Below are 26374 nucleotides of genomic sequence, written 5' to 3' on the forward strand. Positions count from 1 at the left end.
CTTAAATTCACATGTATCTTTTAAAATGTTACTTTTCAGTGTTTTTGATTTATTTAGACAAAATTAATTTTAATATTTGCCACATATAGCATAATCAACTGTATGAGCCTGAATTTTAATATTAGGGCATCCTTTAGAGGCATTTGAAACCCAGAGAGAGAAAATTTTATTGTAAAAGAGATAGAAAATATAAAGCTTAAAGTAAAATTTTGGGGTCAATACGTTTAATATTTTTATTCAGCAAGGATGCATTTAATTGCTTGTAAGTGACAGTAAAGATGTTAATGTTAAGTTTTAAAAGATTTTTATACACTACCATTCTAAGATTTTTATTGTTTTTTTGTTTTTTTTTAAAGATGCTCACCAAGCCTGCATTTATTTGATCCAAAATACAGCAAAATATTGTGAGATATTTTTACTGTTTAAAATAACTAAATTGAATTTGAATGTATTTTAAAATGTCATTTATTTCTGTGATCACAGCTAAATTTTCAGCATCATTACTCAAGTCTTCAGTGTCACATGATCAATATTTAAATATTTTACATTTTGTACATAGTATGCTTTAAATTGCTTTAAATTGATCAAAAGTAATGGTAAAGATGTTTATAATGTTACAAAAGATTTCTATTTTAGATAAATGCTGTTCTTCTGAAAGAACCCTGAAAAATTCTGCTCAGTTTTTTTAGCAGATTTCTGAAGGATCATGTGACTGGAATAAATTAAATTTTAAAATATATTCAAATAGTAAACAGTTACTTTAAATAGTAAAACTATTTTAAAATTGTACTGTCTTTGCTGCACTTTGAATCAAATAAATGAAGGCTTGATAAACAGGAAACTTCTTTAAATAAATAAAAACATTAAAAATTTAATTTTTGACTGGTAGTGTGCATGCTGTTCTTTTGAACTTTCTCTTCATCAACAAATCCTGACAAAATGTACCCAACAAAAATGTTACGCAGCAAACCTTTGATATCCATAACAAATGTTTCTTGAACAAACCAGTATATTAGAATGATTTCTGAAGGATCACGTGACCCGGTAATGGTGATAGATTCAATAGAACTCGAATCCCTTCGTGATTTTGCACACAGCAAACACAACAGGCCTGAAAGACCCATTTGATTATTGCTTAGTTTGGGCCATCTGTTCATTGGCTAAACATGTTGTCCCAGCATTCCTGGATAGACACACAGCAAGAGCCATAAAAAGGGACTGGGACACATTTCCAGCCATATTTACAGACGCGGCTCCCACACACCACCCTGCAATTTCGGTCCGGAGAAGCTGATGAGGCAGACAGAGCTGGTGCGAGCCAGTCAGTGTGGCAGCGGCACGGAGCAAGGGGTGACTGGGGTGAAGCGGGGCGACTGTGGCCTCTCCCTTTTCCCTCTCTCTCTCTTCACACTGGTGGGTTTGTGCTGGGGCCCGGCAGGGCCCGTTGCTCCCTGCGGTTGCAGCTGCTTGGTAGTAATTAGGAGCAGCCACTGCACCACGGCACCCTCTCATTACAAGGAGGGACAGTGGGACGCGCTGTGCCCTTCTCTCTCTCTCCATCTTCCTCTTTCTGCTTCTGTCTCTCTCTCTATTTTCCTGTCCTTTGCCTAGAAAAGTGCCAATGATCTGGCCAGCGACAGAGACAGACTGGAATTCACCCTTGTCTACTCGCGCTAAATATAAATAACATAACACAGTCCTGTCTGGTCGCCGTTGCTGAGAAGGGAAAATACACACACAAAACAGATGCGGGGCATGAGTTCCGCTCAAATGTACATGGCATGTCTAATGTCCATTTGAAAGGGGAAGTCACTCCATTTGACATGTTAAGGATTTAATAATGAAAAAAGTATGTGACGGTCCACGTCTCTCCAGCTAGACTCCATGCACCCATTCACACCCGCTCAAAATATCATTTGCACTGTCTCGTCGGTGAAATAACTTTCTTGCCATGCTCACGGAAAGCTAATTGAGGTTTTGCTCACTCTCCTGAGGGTGATAACATAACAGCCCGTGCCCTCCTCCCTCCTTGCCCCCAGCTCTCCTCCCACCTCTCTGACAGTTACTGTGGAGGTAGCAGTTCAGCCAAGTGAGAAACTCGAATTTACAGGACAGGCCAATTATCAGCATAACACCAGGTCCTGGGTGGGATCCAAATAGGAAGGCAGGCAAAGAGAAGATGTCTACTAGAAACATCAGCATCTGCACTATCTGCCCCAGCTTACAACATCAGCAAAAATAAAAAGCAAGAGCGGGGAGAAAGAATGAAGAAAAAGAAAAGAAAGTTACTGTAAAATCTCTTTGTGACTGGCTTTATTCAGTGTATTAAATTCTACCCGTCTTAATGGGGTAGTTCAGACAAATTTAGTTTGTATGTTGTTGTTCCAGCGACTGCGCTGAAATTGAAACCTTTTTAAAATAGAATCCGCTGTTGCTCGCGTGCCGCTGTTGTGGCTGAAACTCTGATTATCATGGAAAAGATATCTTTTGTAATTTGTTGCGATGTTTAGTGCACAGTGTTAGAATATACAGCTGTAGTCAAAAGTTTGCATACACCTTGCAGAATATGCAAGATGTGAATTATTTGACCAAAATAAGAGGGATCATATAAAATGCATGTTATTTTTTGTTTAGTAGTGCTGACCTGAATAAGATATTTCACATAAAATATGTTTACATATAGTCCACTAGAAAATAAACGACCCTGTTCGAAAGTTTACATACACTTGATTCTTAATACTCTTGTTACCTGAATGATCCAAAGCTGTGTGGGGTTTTTTTAATGTTAGTTGTTGATGAGTTCCTTGTTCATCCTGAACACTTAAACTGCCTGCTGTTCTACAGAAAAGTCCTTTAGGTCCCACAGATTCTTTGGTTTTTCAGCATTTTTGTGTGTTTTAACCCTTTCCAACAATGAGTGTATGATTTTGAGATCCATCTTTTCACACTGAGGACAACTGAGGGACTCATATGCAAAGATTACAGAAGGTTCAAATGTTCACTGATGCTTTAGAAGAAAACACAATGCACTCAGGGGATGAAAACTTTTGGAATTTGAAGATCATGGTAAATTTAACTTAATTTGTCTTCTGGAGAACAGGTAAGTATTTTCTGTAGCTTCTGAAGGGCAGTACCAAATGAAAAAAATATGATATTTAGGCAAAATAAAAACAAGTTGTACACATCTTCATTCTTTTCAAAAGTTTTCACACCCTGGCTCTTAATGCATCGTTTTTACTTCTGGAGCACCAGTGAGGGTTTGAACCTTCTGTAATAGTTGCATATGAGTCCCTCAGTTGTCCTCAGTGTAAAAAGGATCTTAAAATCATACAGTAATTGTTGGAAAGGGTTCAAATACACAGAAATGCTGAAAATCTAAAGAATTTGTAAGACCTGATTGATGTATCTAAAGAACAGCAGGCAGTTTAACTGTTCAGCGCAAACAGGGGACTCCTGAACAACTATCACTAAACAAAAAAAAAGTAAACATAAAAATATGTAAACATCTTTTAGGTGAAATATCTTATTCAGGTAAGTACTAAATAAAAAATAACATGCATTTTGTATGATCCCTCTTATTTTGGTAAAATAATTAACATTTTGCAGATTCTGTGAGGTGCATGTAAACTTTTGACTTCAAAATATGGGTTACACTGAGGAAAAAAAGTCTTACTCGCTGTGCCTCACAACTTTAAACATATCACAATACAGCATTTTATTTCCTTCGTTGTTATTGGCACGCACACATAAGCATGAGACAATACACCGCACAGTAATTAATAGCGCTCTTGTCCGTCAGAATCCGAATTTCACGGCACTCACTGGAGAGAGCGGTTATCAGTGGCGCACAGGCTCGGCCGTGAGTGTGGTCGACTTGCGCAGCGGAGACTTTTTGGACACAAACGGAGAACGATGTAAGCCCTTTATTCGAGCTTTTGCGTCCAAAGTTCTTTCCCCTCGCTAGCGTGAACCCAGTCTTCTGCTCGCTCTAGGGTGCTCTCCTCACCCTGGGGAGATGGCCATTAGCATACTGGGCCCGCTGAAAGAAGACAATTAAAATCCTTATCTGCGCGGCTGTGCCGGGAGCTATCTTTATTCATTGCATTAGAATGAGAGAATGCCTTAAGTGGCCTAATTAAATACAGTGGCGGTACTGCACGCAGCACAGGCTTCAGCAGGGGCGTCTCGTATCATTATGAGAAGGGCTCTGGAAAGCCTGTTGACCTATCAGGATTTATTTAGGAGAGCGTAGCGGGGGTCGAGAGGTCCGCAATTGCAGTATCTGTCAAAACAAAGGGTTCAGAGGCAAGCCGCGGGATGTTCATTGTACGCGTATCTTGCGATATTTTTCACCCCTGAGGGGTTTGGAAGATCTCGCTATTCTTCTTCGATTGATTCGCCACGAAATTCACCAGGAAGAATGTATGACAAACGTCGATTCTGGCATTGATTGAGTCTCATCAGTGGAAGAAAGAGATATGAATGCATTATTTTATGAGAATGAAGACAGTCTCCCTAGAAAAGTGCGCGCTCGCACTTTATGAAATATGGAAGAGCTGGAGGTCCTGTCATGCATGCAGCCCTGTCCTTCTGGAGCTTTCCACCAAAAGCCCCTTAAGTGCGGCCTGTAGGAGGAGGAAGGAATGACAGCGAAAGGAGAAGAAGAAGAAGAAGAAGAGGAGAGGATTTGGTGAGCCTCACTGAACAGCTCAGGCTGACATGCTAATTGCAAAGCTGTGTAAGGGGGACGAGTGCCATAATAGCGCAGGAGGACAGAATGATCCTGAACCCCCCCTCCCTTTCGCTCTCCACCTGTCCGTCGTCCACTCAGTACAAGCTCTGATTTCCTCTACGGCTCTTCAAGCCTGTAATTATTTGTCCTGATGATGTCGTACACCTGTCTCGTGTGATAGTGGTAGTAACATGCTTTTGAATTACTCCCCTAGTAGAAAACTTATAATTACGGTGATGGTCTCAAAGGACCCTAATGAGTGCTGCCTGTCAGTGTGAAAACAGCATCTCTCCATTGTAGCTCTGATTGTATTGTGACAGCTCTTTGATTCGCAGAGGATGGAAAGTATTACCGTGAACACGAGAGTAAAGACTCGAGGGAAGAGTTCTGCAAAAGCACGCACAGGAAAACTCCTTGTTAAGCAGAGAGAGAAAATTTGTCGCACGCGATTTCGTCAGGTACCTTTTGGCTTTGTTTCCATACAGTCGACATGCTCCCTCACAGCTGCGTTTGTGTGCCAGTGTGTGCGTTTGGACCTCTGTGCCTAACGACGTCCGCTGTACGCCATTAAGCAGGCTCACTAGGGGTAATTACCCAAGTCATTAAAAGTTTGATGATTTCACTGCTGGGTGGAGTGTCGCCCGCCCTTGCTTTGGCTTACTTTTGCTTCCGCGTGTCACATGTTCAGGAGTGCCGAGCCTTGCGCTCATCCCTTTTATTTTTTTTGTGATGCACATCCTTCCATTTTATCAGACTCCTCTTCTAAAAGGTTCTGAGAGAACACCATTATTCTTTAATGATGAAAACATGCTTTCGTAACCAGGGAGTGAAAAAAAGGTTTCAGTAAAAAAATAAAAAGATGCCGTTCTCTTAGCGTGCCCTTTCCAATATTGGGCGTCCTTAAATGATAGGCTGTAATTTCAGCTGAAGTGGATTATTTGAAGCAAAGGGAGTTTTGTTTTTAATTTAACTATGTTAGAGTTTAGATGTAGGTTTGTAAGGGGAAATAGTGTGGGTGGTTTTCTGTCTGTAATTCATGTTTGATGACAACAACAATGAAATGCTCTAAACAATGAAAACTCCACCCACCTCCCTTTAGTTATTCATCGTGGTGGCGGAACATCAACAACACAGAATGAAAAATCTTAGTAATGCGCATGATCTTTATATCCAAAAGAATTTGGTCAATGATTTCTTTTGCTGTCTCGCGTGTTATATTAATTTATAATCGACTTTTTGTATAACATCTTTTACTTTTTATCTATAAATCAATTGGATGTTTTGTTTAACTATGATTATATATATTTATTTGAAACCAGAAATTTACATACACCTTGTAGAATCTGCAAAATAAGAGGCATCATACAAAATGCATGTTATTTTTTTATTTAGTACTGACCTGAATAAGATATTTCACATAAAAGACATTTGCATATAGTCCAAAAGAGAAAATAATAGTTGAATTTATAAAAATGACTCCGATCAAAAGTTTACATACGCTTAATTCTTAATGCTGTGTTGTTGCCTGAATGATCCACCATGGTGTTTTTTTTTTTTTTTTTTAATGATAGTTTTTCATGAGTCCCTTGTTTGTCCTGAACAGTTAAACTGCTTGCTGTTTTTCAAAAAAGTTCTTCAGGTCCCTCAGATTCTTTGGTTTTTCAGCATTTTTGTGTATTTGAACCCTTTCCAACAAAGACTGTATGATTTTGAGATCCATCTTTTCACACTGAGGACAACTGAGGGACTCAACTATTACAGAAGGTTCAAATGCTCACTGATGCTTCAGAAGAATAAAACGTTGCATTAAGAGCCGGGATGTGAAAACTTTTGAACCTAAATATCATAGTTTTTTTTTCATTTAGTACTGTGCTTCAGAAACTACAGAAGACACTTACATGTTTCTCATAAGACAAAATAAGTTAAATTGACTCTAATCTTCAAATTCAAAAAGCTTTCACCCCCGGCTCTTAATGCATTGTGTTTACTTCTGGAGCATCAGTGAGAGTTTGAACCTTCTGTAATAGTTGCATATGAATCCCTCAGTTGTCCTCAGTGTGAAAAGATGGATATAAGCTTGTTATAGACACATTCTGTGTCTGCCTTCATCGTGAAAACAATTTTGTGTCTGATATGGCAGCATAATTAAGTTACATACATTAAGAGACAAGGTTTGCATCATGAACGATGCTTTAAATTCTCTTTATACACTAAAAAAATGCTGGGTTAAATATAGACAAACCCAGCGATTGGGCTGTTTTGACCAAGCGGTTGGGTTAAATGTTTAACCCATCCTTTTGGGTAGTTAGAAATTACTATATTTCTTGCTTAAAATGAATCCAAAATACTTTGAAAATGAACGTTTATTAATTGAATAAATAATAATTTAAGAATTAACATTTTTTGAATTGCTTATTAATAAATGTTTGATTATCTTTTGATTATTGCTGATGCATCTAGTAATTATGTTTCTGATTTTTAATTTACAGTCAATTTTGGGTTCATTTTAAGCCAGTCATATAGTAATTTTTAAACAATAGTTGAGTTAAATAAAACTACCCAGAAGGTTGGGTTAAACATTGAACCCAACCGCTGGGTTTGTCCATATGTCACCCAGTGCTTGAGAATTTAACCCAGCATTTAGAGTGTAGGCATCTCATTAGGTTACGCAGTGCTTCTTTTGAAAGTATAAACGTTTTTTTATTCTAGCTTGTTTGCCTTAATTGCTTTGATAGCTGACTTTGAACAGAATATAAGAGGCCAATTATCACAGGTGAAGTTCATGTCGTGAATGAGGGTGAGAGATAAATGCACAGAGATCAGTCTAATTACAAGGTCACACTGGCTCAGTCCCAGCTGGCTGGTCCTGCCCTTTGGGTAGTCAAAGGCTCAGAACCCAGCAGTGAACTGTGGACCTGGGGCTTCCTCCGCGTCCTGTGAAAGCTGATCCGGCCGGACAGGAGGGAGGGACCGCTGCCTGTCTCCCAGGCCAGAGTGCTCTCTTCTGGGAAGCAGGAGCGCAGGAGCGCAGGAGCCAGGGGGCTTGGGTCACTCTGCCAGCTGGTGCCATGGCAGAGACTTTCTCTGGACCATGTTCGTTATCGAGATCATTGAAGCTGACATGCTGCATTCAAAGATATGTCACCTCTGGTCGCTTACCATGCTCTGATTCGATATAAGAGGCATCACCTCCAATGCCAAAGAACATCGCAAGCCTACATGGCTTGATTTTTCTTTTCCTAAGGACGTGATGGAGTCTTTGACTGACATGCCAGACCTTGTCTGTTTTCCTGAGGTGGAACAAACAGATGTAAACATTCGCAAAAACACTTAAAATACGTGGGTGCACTTCCTCATGATCTACTTTGTCTCGCCACGACCCACAACAAGGAATTCCTCAAGATTCTGGTCACGTAAATGCATTACTCAACACTTTTCACCCACACATATTGCCCATTTCCTCTTTTATGGGAGCAAGGATTTATTTTTACTTACACACATCCTCATTTGCTTTGATTCACTGGTATCTTGAAATTCTTAGAAGCCACAATGCCCAATGGTATTCGAGTCGGCCCAGTGCGCTGCCAGCAAAAAGAGGACAGACTGAGAAAAGTAAGAGATAAAACATGGAAGAGATGATGGCTGAGCAGAATTAGTACCCCAGCTACTACCTGATATGCAGAAAAAGTTGTGAAAAGGTCAGCGTTCTTATTCCTGCTATACAATTAGATGAGAAATGCTAATATAATTACTGGATGGCTGGGATAGAATGACCTTATCAAAGACTGCCACAAGTTGGAGGGAACAAAGAGAAGTTTGGAGCACAAAACATGACTCATAACATCACTTCCTCACACTTTAGTTACTCCGAGTGCTGTGTTGAAGTGCCTTTGAGATCCTTTGAGTGTATTCATGTATGAAATGCCTTTGAGTGTATTCACTGCAAATATTAAGGCTGTCTAAATAACTAACAAAATAAAAATATTAGACAATATCAAAACAAATCACAAAACTAATATGTGACCCTAGACCACAAAACCACTCTGAAGTAGCATGGGTATGTTTTTTAGCAATAGCCAGAGATATTGATTTAACTTTTGTGTCAAAAATCATTACGATATTAAGTAAAGATTATGTTCCATGAATATATTTTGTAAATTTCCTACCGTAAATATATTAAAACTTAATTTTTTATTAGTGATATGCATTGCTAAGAACTTAATTTGGACAACTTTAAAGGCGATTTTCTCAATATTTAGTTTTTTTGCACCCTCAGATTCCAGATTTTCAAATAGTTGTGTCTCAGCCAAATATTGTCCTATCCTTACAAACCGTACATCAATGGAAAGCTTATTTATTCGGCTTTCAGATGTAAAAAAGTGACCAGGGTCACATATTAATGACTCATTGATTCCTAATTTTCAGCATTATCCCATCAAGTGTTTATTGTGGTGGAAAACTTCAAAAAAATCTTCCCTTTTGTTGACAACAGCTGGTTTAGAAGCGCTTCTCGTTACAAGTATGAGAAGATGTTGGCGCATGTTGTGTTCCCAAATGCACGTTATAAACAACCCAAACTCAGAGCAGATGCATAGATGAGTTCGTGTGGCGCAGCATTTGCTGTGAACCAAGCAGCTCTGAGACACTGAAAATACATGAGCTGCTCACGTGTAAAAGAACACAGTGCTGCTCTTCACTCTGAAAAATTTAATTAAAACCACAGCCTTTGTGATTTGATAATCACACTAAGTCTTATCAAGATTTAGGTTTTATTTCAGTTAATTGTGCAGATTTAACTCATATGACAATAACTAGGTCACTATATTACAGTAATGTAGAACTGGAACACAAAAGTCTGAAATCAGTCACACCCCAGCACAACTGCTGTGTGAGTGTGTTTCTCTGTGAGCTAGTGGGAAAAAAAGCCCTAGTGACCTCCCACGTGCCCTCAGATCTCTCTATGGCTTTTCATTGCCTCAGCAGTGACCTGGTAGACTGGGGGTGTTGTTTGGGGACTCACCCAAAAGCCCGAGTTAACGCTGGAGAGTGCTTATTTGTGGCATTCTGATACTGCGGCTGGTACACTGTACTTATCGTACAGATGACAACTGCGTTTGTCATCACTACAGTCACAGACGTGCATTGTGCTGCCCAAGGCTGAGAAGAGTATAATTGCTCTTTTTATGATAAGTTGAACACGAGTTAAAAGCTCTTGTTTGCATGTGGATGGTTTTATGGGTTTATGTGACAGTGTCCTACACTGCAGCTGGAATAAATCGTTACTCTGGGTCAGCAAGCAACTACGCGGAGTGCCCTGAACAGCAATGGAGTGGAACGGTGTCACCGCACACACCGTACAGCAGGACCCGTCCTGTGCTAAAGGTGACATTTTCTTCTGCTGCCTCAGAGGTCAAATTCAACCTGAACTATGCCACCTATTTGGACTATGGTTCCAATCTCTTTTTCCACTACAATTAAATCTGCCATTTACGGTAGGTAGGAGCATTTAATGATGATATACTTGGAAAAGGCTTGTCCAGGGAGATTTTGGAGGCTGCTTTGCCTTTGCAATAGAGGCAAGAGGAGTCTAATGACAGCTACGAGGGAGCTGCTCTCTGTGGCTCTGGGAATTCACACTGCTGTCTGCCTGAGCTCAACTTACTGCTCTCTCTGGACTGCTCAGGTATACAGTCCTGCTCCACCAGCACACTCCATTCACTTCCCGTTTATTGATAATGAAAGCTGCCGTGTGTCATTGCCTCATGTCATTGGAGGTTGAATGGATTTAGATGAATGTGTATCAACATAACACATGTCCTGTGCAGATTTGATTTGGTTCAACAGTTACTTGGTAGCTGTCTTGGAATTTTAAGCAGCAACAGCAGTCTTGTGAAGTGTGGCATGCTTATGTAATGTACTGTATGCTTGTGTATTTTTCAATCCAGAAATTATTCAGCACAACTGTTTTCAACACTGACGATAAGAAATGCCAAGTTATGAAACTCTAGATGGCGCAGGCTGATGCGTCGTTAATGCAAACTTGGCACAAGCTGATTGGTTCATGTTGCATAAACAACCAATAAGCTCGCTGCTTTACATTTAAATAGCTGGTTAGCATTCACTGCGAGTATTTCGCAGCACGCTTTCAGATTTACTCTGAAACCCTCCACCTCCCCAGCTCCACCTCTGTAGATCTGCTATGGGTTATTACAGTATATACGCTATTCGTGCAGCAGCTGTACATCTTAAATGCTCACAGCATTGTATCGGCATGTTTTGGCAGCAGCAAGTTCCTGTACTTGCTTTGCATCAGCAATAATCTACAGCAGGAACCAACAGCAGCAATTTAGTAGCGTAGCAGATCTATTCCTCCAAGACCAAATACATTGACACTGTCATATTCATTACCATGCTAAAATGTTCCAAGAGTTGTCATGATAGAAATGTATCTCTAACACAAAATCAACATATTATATGATTTCTGAAAGATCATGTTACATTGAAGACTGTAGTGATGAACGCTGAAAATTCAACTTTTCCTTGACAGAAAAAAATGGAGTTTAAAATATTGTACAATAGAAAACTTGTAACTAGATGAGTAACATTTGAGAACAAACCTTGAGTTGGCTTGAGAAAGCTTAGCATGTACGTTTGGAATAGTTGTAAAAGTATAAAAGTTGATGTTGCTGTCATGATTTAACATGTTGTTAGCATGTTTTAGCATGATTAGCTTGTTGGTTGCATTTTTATAGGCTGATTACAATGTTGTTAACATTATTTGTGAGTTAATAGCATGATTATAGCATGATTAGCAAGTTAGAAGCATGTTTATAGGCTGATTAGCATGTTGCTAGAATGTTTCTAACATGATTAACATGTTACTAGCATGTTTCTAGCATGCGTAGCCAGTTACTAGCATGTTGCTAGCATGATTAGCAAGTTAGAAGAATGTTGTTAACATGATTAGCATGTTTCTAGCTTTATTAGCATGTCGCTAGCATGTTTCTAGCATGATTAACAATTACTAGCATGTTGTTAACATGATTAGCATGTTACTAGCATGTTTCTAACATGGTTAACAAGTTTAGTAGCATGTTACTAGCATGATTAGCAAGTTACTAGCCGTTGTTAGCCTGATAAGCAAGATACTGGCATGTTGCTAGTGTATTTCTAACATAATTAACATGTTGTTAGCATGTTGCTAGCATGATTAGCATGTTAATAGCATGTTGCTAACATGATTAGAAAGTTACTTGCATGGTGCTAGCATGATTAACATGTTTTTAGCATGATTAACATGTTTAAACCAGCTAAAACTAGTTGATTCATGAAAAAACAGCTAAAACCAGCCTAGGCTGGTTGTCTCGTTTAGCTGGTTTAAGCTTGGCTGACCAGCCTGACCATTAAAAAATGTCCAAAACCACTTTAAACCATTTTAAAACCAGCCTGGGAGACCAGCCAAAGCAGCCATTCAGCTTAGGCTGGTTTTAGCTGTTTTTTAAGTAGGGACTTGTTAAGCTTTGCTATAGCAATAAACAGCTTAGATGCACCATAGGTCTCTGTATAAAAGTTTGCACCCCCTCAATGAAAGTCTATGGGATTTTAGGTGGTTTTGATAGTCTGATTTTCAAAAACCATAATACAGATCAGTTAGAAAAGATACAGCAACTTTTGTTTTGGCTCAAAAGAAAAAGAAGAAGAAGCAGCTTATATAGCAGATCAGTATGATATGTAATGGTATTTCACAACATTATTATTTTTGTTGTGTGTGTATATGTATGTTTTATCTTGTGTTATTCTATTTATTGTTCTTCTTTCATTACCTCGTAACAACGTGACATCTGTCTCTGTATCTGTCTTTGCATTAATGAAATGTCCAGATGTATTGTTCTCCTGAAAACAGTTTTAGCGTTGTAATGCAAAACATGTGACACCCCACCTATACATTTGGACAGAAAACAGTATGGATTGAGAGAGAGAGTGCTGCTCATTGGATTATATAGCATTGTACCATTTGAAATGAGGGTTTCTGCAAGCTGTGACCAATTAAAGTTGAACAAAGCCAGCTCATCTGCTCAGCTCTGCTTTGTAGGTCAGTGAAATTGGCGGAAGTAATCATACAGCTCTCTCTCTCACTCCCCCTCTCCCTTGCATGCACACGCTCTCCAACTTCTTTTCGCCCTAGGCACAGCTTTCCATGGCATCTCTGTAAGTTTTGCCATGTGCACGACACATCCTGCTCATCTTGAGTGTTCATATGCTCATCCATGATGTCGTTCTGACGCTTCCATATTATGAAAGTAAATCTGCTGCTATCTCTGCTGTACAACACTTGTTAAACATAAGAGCTGAACAAATGCATAATTCATTTTCAGGCTTTTGAAAGCTCCTGAATGAGCTTCTCTTGGATAATAGGACACATGCTTGGCTTGGCTCACTGTATAGCTGGATCAAAAGCAAAGCGTATAGCTTGGTGCATAATGGCCGGTCATCTCTAGAAAAGTCAGATAGTTATGGGCGTGTATGTGCGACCTGCAGAAGCGTATATGCCGGCTCGTGTTACAGCGATGGCCCTGCAGGAAGAGGCTGTCAGAGGATGCAGGCAGGAGTGATGGAGCCTGCTGTCTCCCTAATGGGCTGATTGCACAGGCTGTGGAGCCTCTGTTGCGTTCCTCACGCTGACCTTCTGTCTGACCTGCCATGACATCAGTGTGGCAGCTCTGCTGTCTGCTTGACTCATTATCTCGCAGTAACATGGCCCAGGATAGATGGAGACCACTAAAACAATTAGGCTTTATCAGATCCCGATAGACAGCCCAAAACCGTTGTAAGGGTCTCCAGAATTATTTTGATCTGTGATTTAAAGTTATAGTTCTCTCTATTAAAAGGATGTTCTGAGTTCCTATCAACAGCATTTCTATCAAGACAACTCTCAGGAAGATTTTAGAATGGTAATGGATATGAAAATATTAATGTATTTGGCCTTGACAGAATAGCTCTGCTACGCTGCTGAATCGCTGCTGCTGTTTGTTATAGCTGTTGTTGCAAAATACACAGACACTGCTGCTGCGCAAATAGCATATAAAATAACCCAAAGCAGATCTATACAGGTGGAGCTGGGGAGGTGGAGGGTTTTCAGAGGAACTCTGAAAGCGTGCCGCGAGCTGCTCTTGTGAATGCTAACCAGCCATTTAAATGTAAAGCAGCAAGCTCATTGGCTGCGTATGCAACGTGAACCAATCAGCTTGTGCCAAGTAGATCAACACTGTGAATATTATCAGTTTTCAAACAGTATTAATGTTTATATCATATATACACGTTACTCTAACGTGACTTTCCTCCATTCAGCAAACTCAATGCACGGTTTAGGTGGTCTGTTAAAGCTCATTGGGCACGGGGGAGGCGAGAGAGACACAAACTCCCACTGTAGCTTTACCTGCTGGAGTCACTGTTGGACACTTTAGAAAACGATTTTAATTTATACGCTTTTTTACATCATATTTACTTTTTTTATATTTATGAGATATTTGCCTTTGTTTGATAGGACAGTTGAGAGCAGACAGGAAAGCACTGGGTGAAGAGAGGGGGGGCGGGATCAACAAAGGACCTCAAGACGGGAATCGAACTCGGGTCGCCGGCAGCACAGTTGTGCTATATGACGGCACACTAACCACTGGTGTATCGGTGCCGACACATTGTTTTCTTTTTGTGCCGTTAATGTGTGTATATATTTAATGGTGCGAGGACCCTATTGGAATTGCTCAGATTCAGGCCTAAACATGCTTGAAACTCATGAAACTTTGCATATGCCACCACACATCTGATATGGGTTTCAGAAGTGGGTGTGGCAAAATGGCTCGATAGTGCCACCTATAAAATTTCAATGAAGTGCCCCTTGAGCTATGTTTCACATACATGTATGAAATTCGGTAAACACTTGTTAACACACCAATACTGATAAAAAAGTCCCTCGGTATGAAGTCCGAAACCCAACAGTAAGTCTGTTATTTAGACTTGGTAATTGTAATCTAAAGCCCTTTGTGACGTTAAATTGCGAAGATGTTGAGTTTTCGTTGAATGGCGTGTCCGTTGACAAAAATCAATATTTTTGTCCTGTCCTGAACACATGCCAACGACATATTCAGTTACAACCACAGCACCACCCGCTGGCAATAAAAAGTGGCATGTTTTACACACTAACAAACTCCTCATAGAAATGTAATGACATCAACATTTGGTCAGTCTAATCTAAAGGCCTTGGAAATGTTAAATTGTGAAGATCTAGAGTTTTTGTTAAAGGGCGTGTCCGTGGTGGCCCGACAAAGTTCAATGTTTCGGCATGGGAATAGATGCTGTTGTCGCATGCAATGTCTGATCTGCCCCAAACTTCACACGTTCGAAAAGAATCCTGGCCTGAACAGATCTAAACACCAATATCCCATTATAATCATAGCGCCACCTGCTGGCAACAGGAAATTACTGGATTTACTTAGGATTAACATAAACATGGAATGTCCAATCTGCACCAAACTTCACATTTTGTAAGAGTCCCGGACTGAAGACAAGGCCAATATTCAGTTATAATCATAGCGACACCTGTTGGCAACAGGATAAGTCATGCTTTGCACTAACTCAAACTTACCATGTGCAATCTACACCAAACTTCATATGTTTGATAAAGTGCTGGCCTGAGAAAATCTACATGCCAATATCCAGTTGTAGTCATAGAGCCACCAGCTGGCAGCCGGAAGTTTGGCACATATAAATGATTTTGACATAATCGTGAGCCCAGGTGAGAGGGCCCTTTCAACGCTGCGTGCAGCTTTAATATGACTTAAACTTATTTTCTGTGGTTGCCACAAATATTGTAAGTAGAGCATAATTTATTTTGAACATGGAACATTAAGGTTTCCTTTTTATTGTTATTAATTGTTTGCCTAATGAACTACATCAGTATGGTGTTTTCCTCAGTATTCTCTAGTGATCATCTTCATTGACTTTCTATATGCGAGTATGAAGGCAAATGTAGTGTATCTTTGTTAACATTTTAATAAGCAATCTTATTTTCTCTGTCTTCTCACAGGTTACCTTCACAAAACGGAAGTTTGGTTTGATGAAGAAAGCTTACGAGCTCAGCGTATTGTGTGACTGTGAGATTGCCCTGATCATATTCAACAGCTCGAACAAACTCTTTCAGTATGCCAGCACTGACATGGACAAAGTCCTACTTAAGTACACAGAATACAACGAACCCCACGAGAGCAGAACCAACTCTGACATTGTAGAGGTGAGTGTGGCCTACTTCTGATTCCTGTAACAAACAATCTTTAATGATTGAATGATTTTCCATTTACTGTAATGTAATTTCAGATGTACTATGGCCACAAAAAGTAATTGGACAATTTTAGACATAGATATCACATTTTAAAATGTCGGACTTTTATTGAATTAGATAAAAGAACGTCAAACCAAGCGACTTCTTCAAATCTCTTTGGCTAGAGGTTTTCTTAGAAATATTTAGGTCTCCTTGTAACCATTTTTGCTCCACTTTTGATTTTTTTTTTAATGTATGACAGTTACCCTCATGGTGTAATATTTGTTATATAATGTGCAAAGTCCAAATACTTTTTGGAGTCAATGTATTTGTTTGACCATTTGACTACCTCGTTGTATCAAAGTATGAGACAATAATTCCCTCAAAATATTCAGCCTTTTATCAATATCAAGTTCAGCAGTCAGTTTTAGCTTGAAGTTCAGAATTTATGTACGCACAAATGATCAGCATGTGTGTCCCATAGTGCCATAGCGGACAAACTGATGTCTGGACAGCATGTAACAGTTTCCGTCTCATCCGTGCTTAGATAGGGTTCAGGACGTCTGTATTTGCTGATAAGTCCAGACATACTCAGGAACCGCAACTGACAAAGGGGCATAGATCATGTAACTGGGCACATGCCACATTTTTTTTGTCCACCATTCATGTTTGCCTCAATTAGTGAGGGTGTAAAACTTTCAGTTTATACAATTCGTAAAATTGTTTGCTCATCATAAAGCCTTCCCAGCTGGCCATACGAGTGCTGTGCAAACCAAAACCATACTACTGTAGTGTTCAGTACACAGGAAGCAGGATTTGCCAGGCATGCACTGTCCTCATTCGTCAAAGCAGCATTCCAGTTTTATAGGTCGAGACAATCAGTGAGCAAAAAACAAGAATGCATTCAAAACGTCTCTCTGACATCATACTAGATTTTTTTTTATCTTTCAGTGATCAATTCCTTACTAAATAGAAATACAAAATGTCAGCGTGGCATCTGATGCAATTTGGCTTATGATGCATAAATATTTTTTATGCTTCGTAGAGCTGTCAAACAATTAATCGTGATTAATCGCGATTAATCGCATGTAAAATAAAAATTTGTGTTTGCCTAAATATGTGTGTACAGTATGTAATTATATATATATATATATATATATACACACACACACAAATTAATGTATATATTTAAGAGAAATATGTTATTTGTGTACAAAATATTATTTATTTTAAAAATGATAATAAATACATATACTTGTAAATATTTCTTAAATATATATATGAATGTGTTTGTATTTATATATACATAATATTTGCACACAGTACACACATATATTAGACAAACTCAAACTTTTATTTTGTATGCGATTAATCGCGATTAATCGTTTGACAGCCCTAGTTCTCAGTTGTCTGAATGATACTTAGAACTATTCCTTAAAAGGAATAGTTCACTCAAAAATTTAAATTCTGTCATTAATTACTCACCCTCATGTCGTTTCAAACCCTTAAGACCTTTGTTCATCCTCAGAACAGAAATGACTTTTTTTTTTTGTACCTTTCCGGGCCTTGAACGTGTCAGTTGCGTTGCTGTCTATGCAGGGTCAGAAAACTCTCAGATTTCATCAAAAATATCTTAATTTGTGTTCTGAAGATCAACGAAGGTCTTACAGGTTTGGAACGTCTTGAGGGTGAGTAGCAGAATTTCTGACAGAATTTTCATTTTTGGGTGAAGTACCCCTTTAAAGTCTTTTACTAAAAAAAAGATGTCAGCTGGGCCGAGTTATCTTTTATTCATGCTGATGACACTGCTGGTGAATTACCTGCATGGCAGAGCTGCAGAAGAATGCACAGAGCCATCCACGAGGTCTGAGCTCTCCATCAGCGGCCCATCTGCTCTCTTCCCTGCATAGAGAGGGCCCTCACCTGCATTAAAAATGAATGGCCACACTCTCCCCTTATGTAACAGCGACCCCATGTCAGCTTTACCTCTTTACAACAGCTTTTAAAGAGGATGCTGTGCCCCCTCTCAGTGGCTTTATGTCTTTCCCTCTGTGATTTTAAAGAATGGGAAATCACTGCGTTCTGTGTTGCAAAACATCCTCGTGCTGCACTAAAGAGGCTTTTTGCTGTTGTGCACTGCCGTTCGATGTTTTTCTAAAGTGAAAAAAGGTTAGCTAAATCCTGTGAGTGTCTTGTAGGACACCCACAAACACATGCAGAGACATGTACATCCACACAATCAGGCGTTGCTGACGCTTAGCGATGTGGAACGCAAGCTGGTGGCAAGCTGCTGCTTTTCCCACGTTGGCCCTCCGGCCGCTGTGGATGAGCCCGACCCAATGCATGAAGGACCCCAACAAAGCAGCCTTGTCCCTGCTCAGTGGGCCAGCATCCACTCCTAGCTGTAGAGATCGCCCACAGCCAGCTCTCTTTCTGTGGCCATGATTCAGCCGTAAAGAAGCAGAGCAGAAATAAGCTATTGAAGCCTCCACTCTCTTTTCCTGCCCAGCTACGTGTTGTATAGTACTGGAGCAACCAGGAGCAGAGATATCAGTCCTGGACTTCCATCAGAGGTGCTTCTGACTTTGATTCTGGTTGAAGGCAGTATGACTCCATCGAGACACATGTAAAGATCTGTGCAGGAGTTATACAGTATACCGATATAGCCTGGATATCAGTGCGCAGAAATATTGATTTTAGCCATAAAAACACAGGCGTGTGTTCTCATATTGTACGGTGTGACATTCTGGAAGAGGATACCATGTAGTGATATTATTAATCAAATGTCATGTACAAGGAGGAAGTAACCCAAAGCGCTTTTAAGGATAGTCAGTCCACTCTGTGGCCATCTAGGCAAAATTCTGTACAATATAGGCACTGAAAACTGTTTTTTTTTTTTTTTTTTTTTCTAGTGATCGTATATACATGATTTTTATTATGATATGTTGGTGTTAGCTGATGTAAGCTTTTTAGTTGTATTTATATACATATTTCTCTAGAGATTTAACAGTGTTTAAAATCAAATTAGGCTGTTTTGACTAAATGTATGTGTATATATATATATATATATATATATATATATATATAATTTATTGTTATTTATTTGTATTGGCTGATGTTAGATATTTAATTGTACACATTTGTGCTTAAAATTAAAACACTATTTCTTAACACTTAACACTTTTTAATATTTAGCAAATAGTGTTTTATTGGTTTATTTTACACAAAATAGTACATAATTTTTGTTATTTACTTGTTATCAGCCATAACATGAAGTTAATTATTGACTTCAATATTAGTATTAGCATGAATTTTAATAGGAGTACATCTCTAATATTTACAAGCTGTAAGTTTGTTTCTTAAGATTTTTTTCTAGAGATGAGCCTGTCTAAATAGTGAGACTACCTTTCTAATTGATTGATTTTTTTTTGTGTTATTATTATTCCTTTATATTTGCTGATGTTAGATATTTAATTGTACAATTATTTTTTCATTTGTAATAATCAAAATTAAAACACAAATGATTTCTTAACACTTTCAGTCTTTAGTAAATGTTAACAGAAAATTTTGAAAAAACAAAAACCAAAAAACAGACACACACATATATATACATTACTAATCAAAAATTAAATTTTGAAATATTTACAGTAGGAGATTTACAGAATATATTCATGGTCTAAATATCCTAATGATTTTTGGCATAAAAGAAAATCATTTTGACCATTCCATGAATCATTCAAATAGTTGTATCTTGGCCAAATATTATCCTATCATAACAAACCATACATCAAAGCTTATTCATTCAGCTTTTAGATATACAATTAATAAAACTATAAAAATGTATTAAAATATAAAATTTCAAAAATGTATCTTTCTTACAGGTTCCATATTAAGCATATAGAAACTGCTTTACTGAAACCTTTACTGTTTTGTTTTTGCTATGCAGCTTGTCATAAAAAGGTGAAAAGTTAAACGATTATTTAATGAATCGATAAACCACTCTAAACCTCTAATTTCCATTTCCTGCTGCCTTTTCTCCTGGTGAAATGTGTTTCACATGGAGGCACTTATCTAAATAAATAGATTGTGTTAAAGTGATAAATGCCACACAAACAATCGCACATTTTTTTCCCGTTTGTCCTTTTTCCGCCCTCTAAACCGAATGCATACTTTGCTGCTTTTTCATTGACCAGCATAAAATTCCTGTTCCATGTGAGAAGCCAAATCAAAAGTCACATTCCTACTTGCCACCACCATCTGTAGCAAAAGGCCAGGCCTTGTGTAGTCAAGGGAACAGATGTAATGCTTTCCACAGATGGATTCCACAGTGTGACGACCAGGCTCAGGGCTATGGACTTTGTCTCAAGTCTGGCCCGCAGTCGGTACCGGAGCGCTAGACCGAGATCACCACGCCTGGGCAAAAAGAAGTGTGCGCATGGGTCTGTTTGGTGTGTGTGTGCGCGCGCCTGCCGCACTGTGGTTCAACTTCAATAACACTCCAGGCGACAGGTGAAGCGTTGCGTGAAATCTCCCTTTGTGGATCCTGTCCACTTCTCTGTCTGATTAAAAGTGGCCGCGATCCCATCTGTGTCTCCCTTTTCAAAGGCTGTGGGTCTGAAGCAAGCCCTTTTATTTACTGAGTAGCAGCGCAGGATTGATGGAGCGTTTCCTCAGAGGTTACAGCGTGGCCATTCAGCGGCTCGCGGGGGTCTTTAAGGACCACTGGTGTTCCACAGTATTGGGTCTCCACTAGCACACTTTGTCCTTGTTCTCACCTTTTGCATTGCTCAGAGTAGGTGAAAGGAAGCGGAGTTGAAAGGACTTTTCATGTATGATGGACCTTAGTCTAGAGATTGTGTATAAAAGCACAGCCCAACACATTTCACTTTTATAAGACCGTGAAGGTTCTCTGACCTTTCGTGAAAGCGCAAGTTAGGATATTGATGATTTTGGTGTTTCTAATAGAAAAAGTTGAAGGAATGTTCTGGGTTCAAAGCAAGTTAAGAAGTATAGACGCAATCTGAAACATGGTGTCAGCACAGACAGTATTATGGACTCATTCATTAATTTACTAAAAAAAGTGTTTTTCAATAATTTAGTTAATTTAAGTATACAGGGAAAGCATTTAGTCATCTGCTTCTCACTTAAAGTGATTAAAAACAAAAATTGTAGGATGATTTGGTAACATTTTATAAGGTGTAATTTGTTAATGTATTAACTAACATAAATGAACAATGAACAATACATTTCTTACATTATTTATTAATATTTGTTAATGTTATTTAATAAAAATAGTCGTTCATTGTTCATGTTAGTTCACAGTGCCTTAACTAATATTAACAAACACAACTTGCGATTTTAATTAACTGAAATTAACAATAACTAAGATTAATAAATGCTGTAGATGTATTGTTCATTATTAGTTCATGTTAAATAAATGTAGTTAACTAGTCTTAACTAATAAACCTTATTGTAAAGTGTTACCGATAATTTAAAATTCAATCTTCAGGATATAACTTTCCATTATATTGTTGTGATCCCTAAAATTAACTTTCATTTAACAATTTGTAACTTTTTTATTTTATTTATTATTATTATTATTATTATTATTTATTAAGACTAAATGATAAACTTATAAAAATAGAATACTTCTATTGTTCATTTAGCAGTTTTCACCCCTATCTTTAAAATAGAAACTGCTTCACTGGTAATTGGAAATGCAGTTTTTATTGAGTTTACTTGATTTTGACAAATAGAAAAGCTGTAAAACCTTTTTTATCATCATAATCTCAGGTTAACATGCACTGTAAAAAAAAATCTTTAAAATGTACAGTAAAAAAAAATGTCAGCTGTAGTTGCAAGTTTACCATAAAAATATTGTGGATTACAAAAAACCAAAAAACAGAACATTAAATTATATGAAATGTCCCTTACAGTTTTCTCACCGTTAACCACTTATAGTGGTTATAGTGGTTACTTTCATTTGTTATAGTCATATTAGTATCCTTTCAAAACGCTGTATTCTGAAGTTTACTCTGGTGCAAGGTAAATGTATTAGTGTACACGTGACATTTGCTTGTTTTGACAAACTAAGGGACAAGCCGAAATAATTATCTGTGGTAATAGAGCTTAAGTTGTATGATACATTCCTTTAATTCCTTTGAATTGAATTTGTTTTGGAATTTCCTCTTACTGTAAGTCAATTTCAATTAACGAAAAGGTAGACAGACAAAGACAATAGTATGAATGAGCGAAAATACAGTCTTTACAGTTGTCCCGTCTAAAGAAAGTCCTTATAGTTCCTGTTGTTTCAAATTGAATTCTGTTTGTGCTCCAAATGAAAAAGCTGCTGCAGGTAATTAAAATAATTAAATCATCCTTCCTCTTGTTCCTCTCCAACTGGAGGTAATGAAATCTTAGTAGCCCTACGCTGGTATTCTGAATACAGGCTTCTCAGTGTGCACATAGGATTCCTTGAAATCAGATATCAACTTCACAGCAGATATGTGGCGTCCATTTGTCCCTTTTACCCCTTCGTCTCTGTTAGATACTCTCGACAGCATTACTCAGCCTTGCTGATATCAGTCCATTCTCATTAGCTCAAATTATCATAGTTTGAACACATTAGCAGTCCCAGCTAACAGCCGTATTGAACACTGGGTGAAGTGTTGAGGCTGCAGACTTACGTTCACATGGCATATGTTTGCTTTCAGTAGATTTACATGTGTGACTTTTTCCACCACCCTCACCATGTTGCAAATCACCAAACCGGTGTATGTGAATGGCCAGCTGACCTTTTGAAATAGTCTAGTTGTTGTCTGAGGTGTCATTTACCTGACTCAAATAGTAAGCAAATCAGGGAATGATTCAGGCAAATGTTTTTAGGCTGCCATAAGAGGCTTGTATTGTTGTGTGTGGTTTTAAAAAGCAAATGTTTTTTTCTTTCCTGAAGAAATATTCAAAGGCTCCCCAGTGTGATATTTCAACAAAGAAAGCATATTATTGTGAAGTTGATACGTTTGTCCATTGTTAAAGGTACAATTCACCTCAAAATGGAAAATCTCTCATTATTTAAAGGGAACCTTGAGTATTACGAGTGGTATGAGTTTATATAACGTAAATGATGTCTCTTACTGAAATATGTAGTAGAAAACCCATGTAAGATTTACGTTATTTTAAAAATCCATATCATTTTATACATATTTTGGACTTTGGAAACGCCATAATTTCAATTATGTGTATTTTAACTGCAACACAATTTGGAATATGCAACTCGGAAAATGAAATACTGATACGAAGCCACAATAGCTGTGTTTCCATTACCCTGTTTTTATGCGCATTTTGAAGTATCGCATCAGAAACGAGTGATGGAAACACCACATTTCGAATACCCCCGCCCCAATTTTACGCTTGATTGAGGTGGTAAGTCTGTCGTCAAAGTATTTCTGTATAATTGCATCCCAGAACTGTCTTACATGACTGTGTTCCCAAACACCAGCGACTGTGTCCACCTCTAAAAGAAATAATCACATTTATTTTCTGCTTACTCTGAGGCGCAAGTAATTAATTATATATGAAAATTACTATATTGTGTGGTTTATATCCTGCTTTTCTTGGTAATATATAGTGTTAGTTTATCAGGAAGTGACGATTTTGTTCTCTTCGATGGAAAAGGTGCTTTTTCACAAATGTTTTATGCAATATTCCAGTTTTTGCGCATAAGTTAAATTCCATCACTTTGGATGGAAACCCGGCTATTGTGTGGCTTTTGGTTGTAATTTTTAATTGAAGGGTGACTAGTGAAGCAAAGTCTTCACAGCTTTCCTAGCCATAAGAAGAGGAGAAAAGAATGGAAAGATGCCTGTGGACGAATAAAACTTTCTAAAGACTTTCGTCTTCGTTCTCTACACTTCAGCCCTAATGCCTTTTAGGCTTTTAGTAGACCACAGCTACTGAAAGAGTTTACAAATGGCAGAGAAAAGAAACGCTAGATGCCATCCTGGCAGGATGTAAACATTCCGACACTTATCATGACGCCTGTAACATACACTGGAGGCAGGTTGTAATGAACCCAAGTGCAGTTTAATTATTCAGCATAAACAAATGCAAAACAAAGACATGACTTAACTTGAACTTTCACCGACAGCAGGGTTACATACATTTAATACACGACAAGAGACAATGGCAACGTGAGGGCTATAAATGCCAAATAATAAGGGTCACATAAACAAACCAATGAGAACCAAGACACATGAATAAAACAACCAATCACAACATGACACATACAGGAATACGTGAGGAATAAACATGGCTAATAATATCAAAATAAAAAAAAACAAAACAAAAAAACAAAACACTAAAACCAACATGACAGCACCACAGCCACTGAAGGAGTTTCTCAGCACGGATTTTTCATTGTATCAGTAATTATTTTCCAAATTGTGCTGAGGTAAAATATCAATAGGCAGCGGCAGTAGCTCAAGTGCAACCATGTCACGTCATCGAAATAATGGCGCCCACAAAGTCCAAAATATATATAAAACAATGTGGATCGTATTTTAAATAGCGTAAATCAATTTATGGGTTTTCTACTATGTAATTTCAGACATTTTTATGTTATATTAAAGGAGAAGTCCACTTTTAGAACAAAACTTTACAGATAATTTACTCACCCCTTTTCATCCAAGATGTTCATGTTTTTCTTTCTTCAGTCAATAAGAAATTATGTTTCTTGAGAAACATTTCAGAAACATTTCTTCTAGACCGAAGAAAGAAAGACACAAACATCTTGGATGACAAGGGGGTAAGTAAATTATCTGTACATTTTTGTTCTGGAAGTGAACTTCTCATTTAAGCCATACAAGTCTTAATACCCAGGGTTCCCTTTAATGTAATAGAGGATGAAAGAATTTTAATATTGGTTTGAAGTGTCCCTTTAATTAATTTACGCACAGTTTTTTGAAAACCGTCCTCGTAGCTGGTCTGGAGACGTTCTTTTGAGAATTATTTCCTGGCAAAGGCATAATCGAGAATCGCAGGATATGTAAATCTTGACCATTCCCAAATGTCAGCCCTTCTTCTGTCTTTTCTCCATGAGATTCCTGTTTTGTTCCATGTGAATAACACCATTGTTTTACCACAAGCACGGGACAAAAAGCAGTCACTCTGCCTTTCATCTGAACCTTTGAAGCTGCATTCGGCATCCGAGCGTCTCCAAACAGCCGTGCAACTGTATTAGCTATGCTATGCATATTCATGTTCGCACAGAAGCTCTTGAGCTCGTAACAAGAGCTCGCTCACAGTTTCTATTGGCTCTGGATGTGGATGTAGTAAGGAGCCGGTGTCTGGGGAGGAGAGGAAGGAAATGAGGCTATGCTGTGGGACTGGGGGAGGGAGATATTTTTGATAAGGGACTTTTATTCATCACTCTGGTTGAAGGCAGGGGGGCAAGAGGGGACGGCTGATGTCATTGGGTCTGGGGATTTTTGGGACATTCACCACAACACACCACTCTGTGTTATGTCAGTATGTATGTAGCCAAAGCTGTTAAATCAATCGTCATTTTATCCGCGCACTTTGGTAAGAGTGCTACAACGCCTCTGTAAGACTTGTGAAGTTTTTTCTTTTTTTTTTTCCTGTAAATATGCACACTTTCCAAGATAATTGCATTTATTTTTATAGCTGCTGAGCTGAATTTTACTGTTTTGTTGGGAGGTTTGCATTGAATTGTTTGTGCTGTCAATCAAAGCTCATGCGGTGATTAAGACCCGACTCTGCCTTAATGAATGCAAATTGGCACATCTGCTTCTGTGAGCTAGCTGGCCAGACTGTTCAATTAGCGTGATTGATCAATTATCCTCCTCCTGCTGATGTGAGGATGGAAGGAGAGTGGCGGAAAGAAAGAAAAGCAACAGTGCGAGAAGTGAGAGATGGCGAGAAACGCTTCAGTCCAAATCCCTTAAGTCTGCCTATTAAAGTATACTCTTTAGATTTGATTAGACTAAATTGATAGTGATGGAATGATTTAAGTCATGCTTACACTTTTGCAAACACAGATGTAAAATTGACTTTGACAAGACAAATTGGAATCATGACATTTTTCAGAAAACTAGTTTATTAGTGTTTCGAAACTGCTGGGAAAAGTTCCTAGTGTATATAGCGTTCATTGGTCTTGATGATCATTGATGTGCAGTTTCATTACACTAAATCTGGTGTTTTTGCATTTTAAAAATTAGCAGTTATACTACCATTCAGATGTTAGGAATAGGTATTTATTGTTGTTATTGTTATTATTTTTAATGTATTTATTTGACAAAAAATACAGTAAA

At 38.2% G+C, this 26374-nt stretch overlaps 1 protein-coding gene across 17 annotated transcripts in view; it reads left to right on the forward strand.

Moving 5' to 3' along the window:
• mef2aa (myocyte enhancer factor 2aa) overlaps positions 1 to 26374 on the forward strand; it is a 121851-nt gene that overhangs the window by 41496 nt on the left and 53981 nt on the right. For all 17 annotated transcript variants that reach the window (XM_051134350.1, XM_051134347.1, XM_051134346.1 and 14 more), the window contains one exon: positions 15816 to 16019. In XM_051134350.1, the coding sequence (XP_050990307.1) occupies positions 15816 to 16019 (204 nt within the window). The remainder of the gene's footprint in view (positions 1 to 15815; positions 16020 to 26374) is intronic.

This window comes from Labeo rohita, chromosome 18, assembly GCF_022985175.1.
Source record: "Labeo rohita strain BAU-BD-2019 chromosome 18, IGBB_LRoh.1.0, whole genome shotgun sequence".
In the NCBI taxonomy this organism is placed as follows: Eukaryota; Metazoa; Chordata; class Actinopteri; order Cypriniformes; family Cyprinidae; genus Labeo; species Labeo rohita.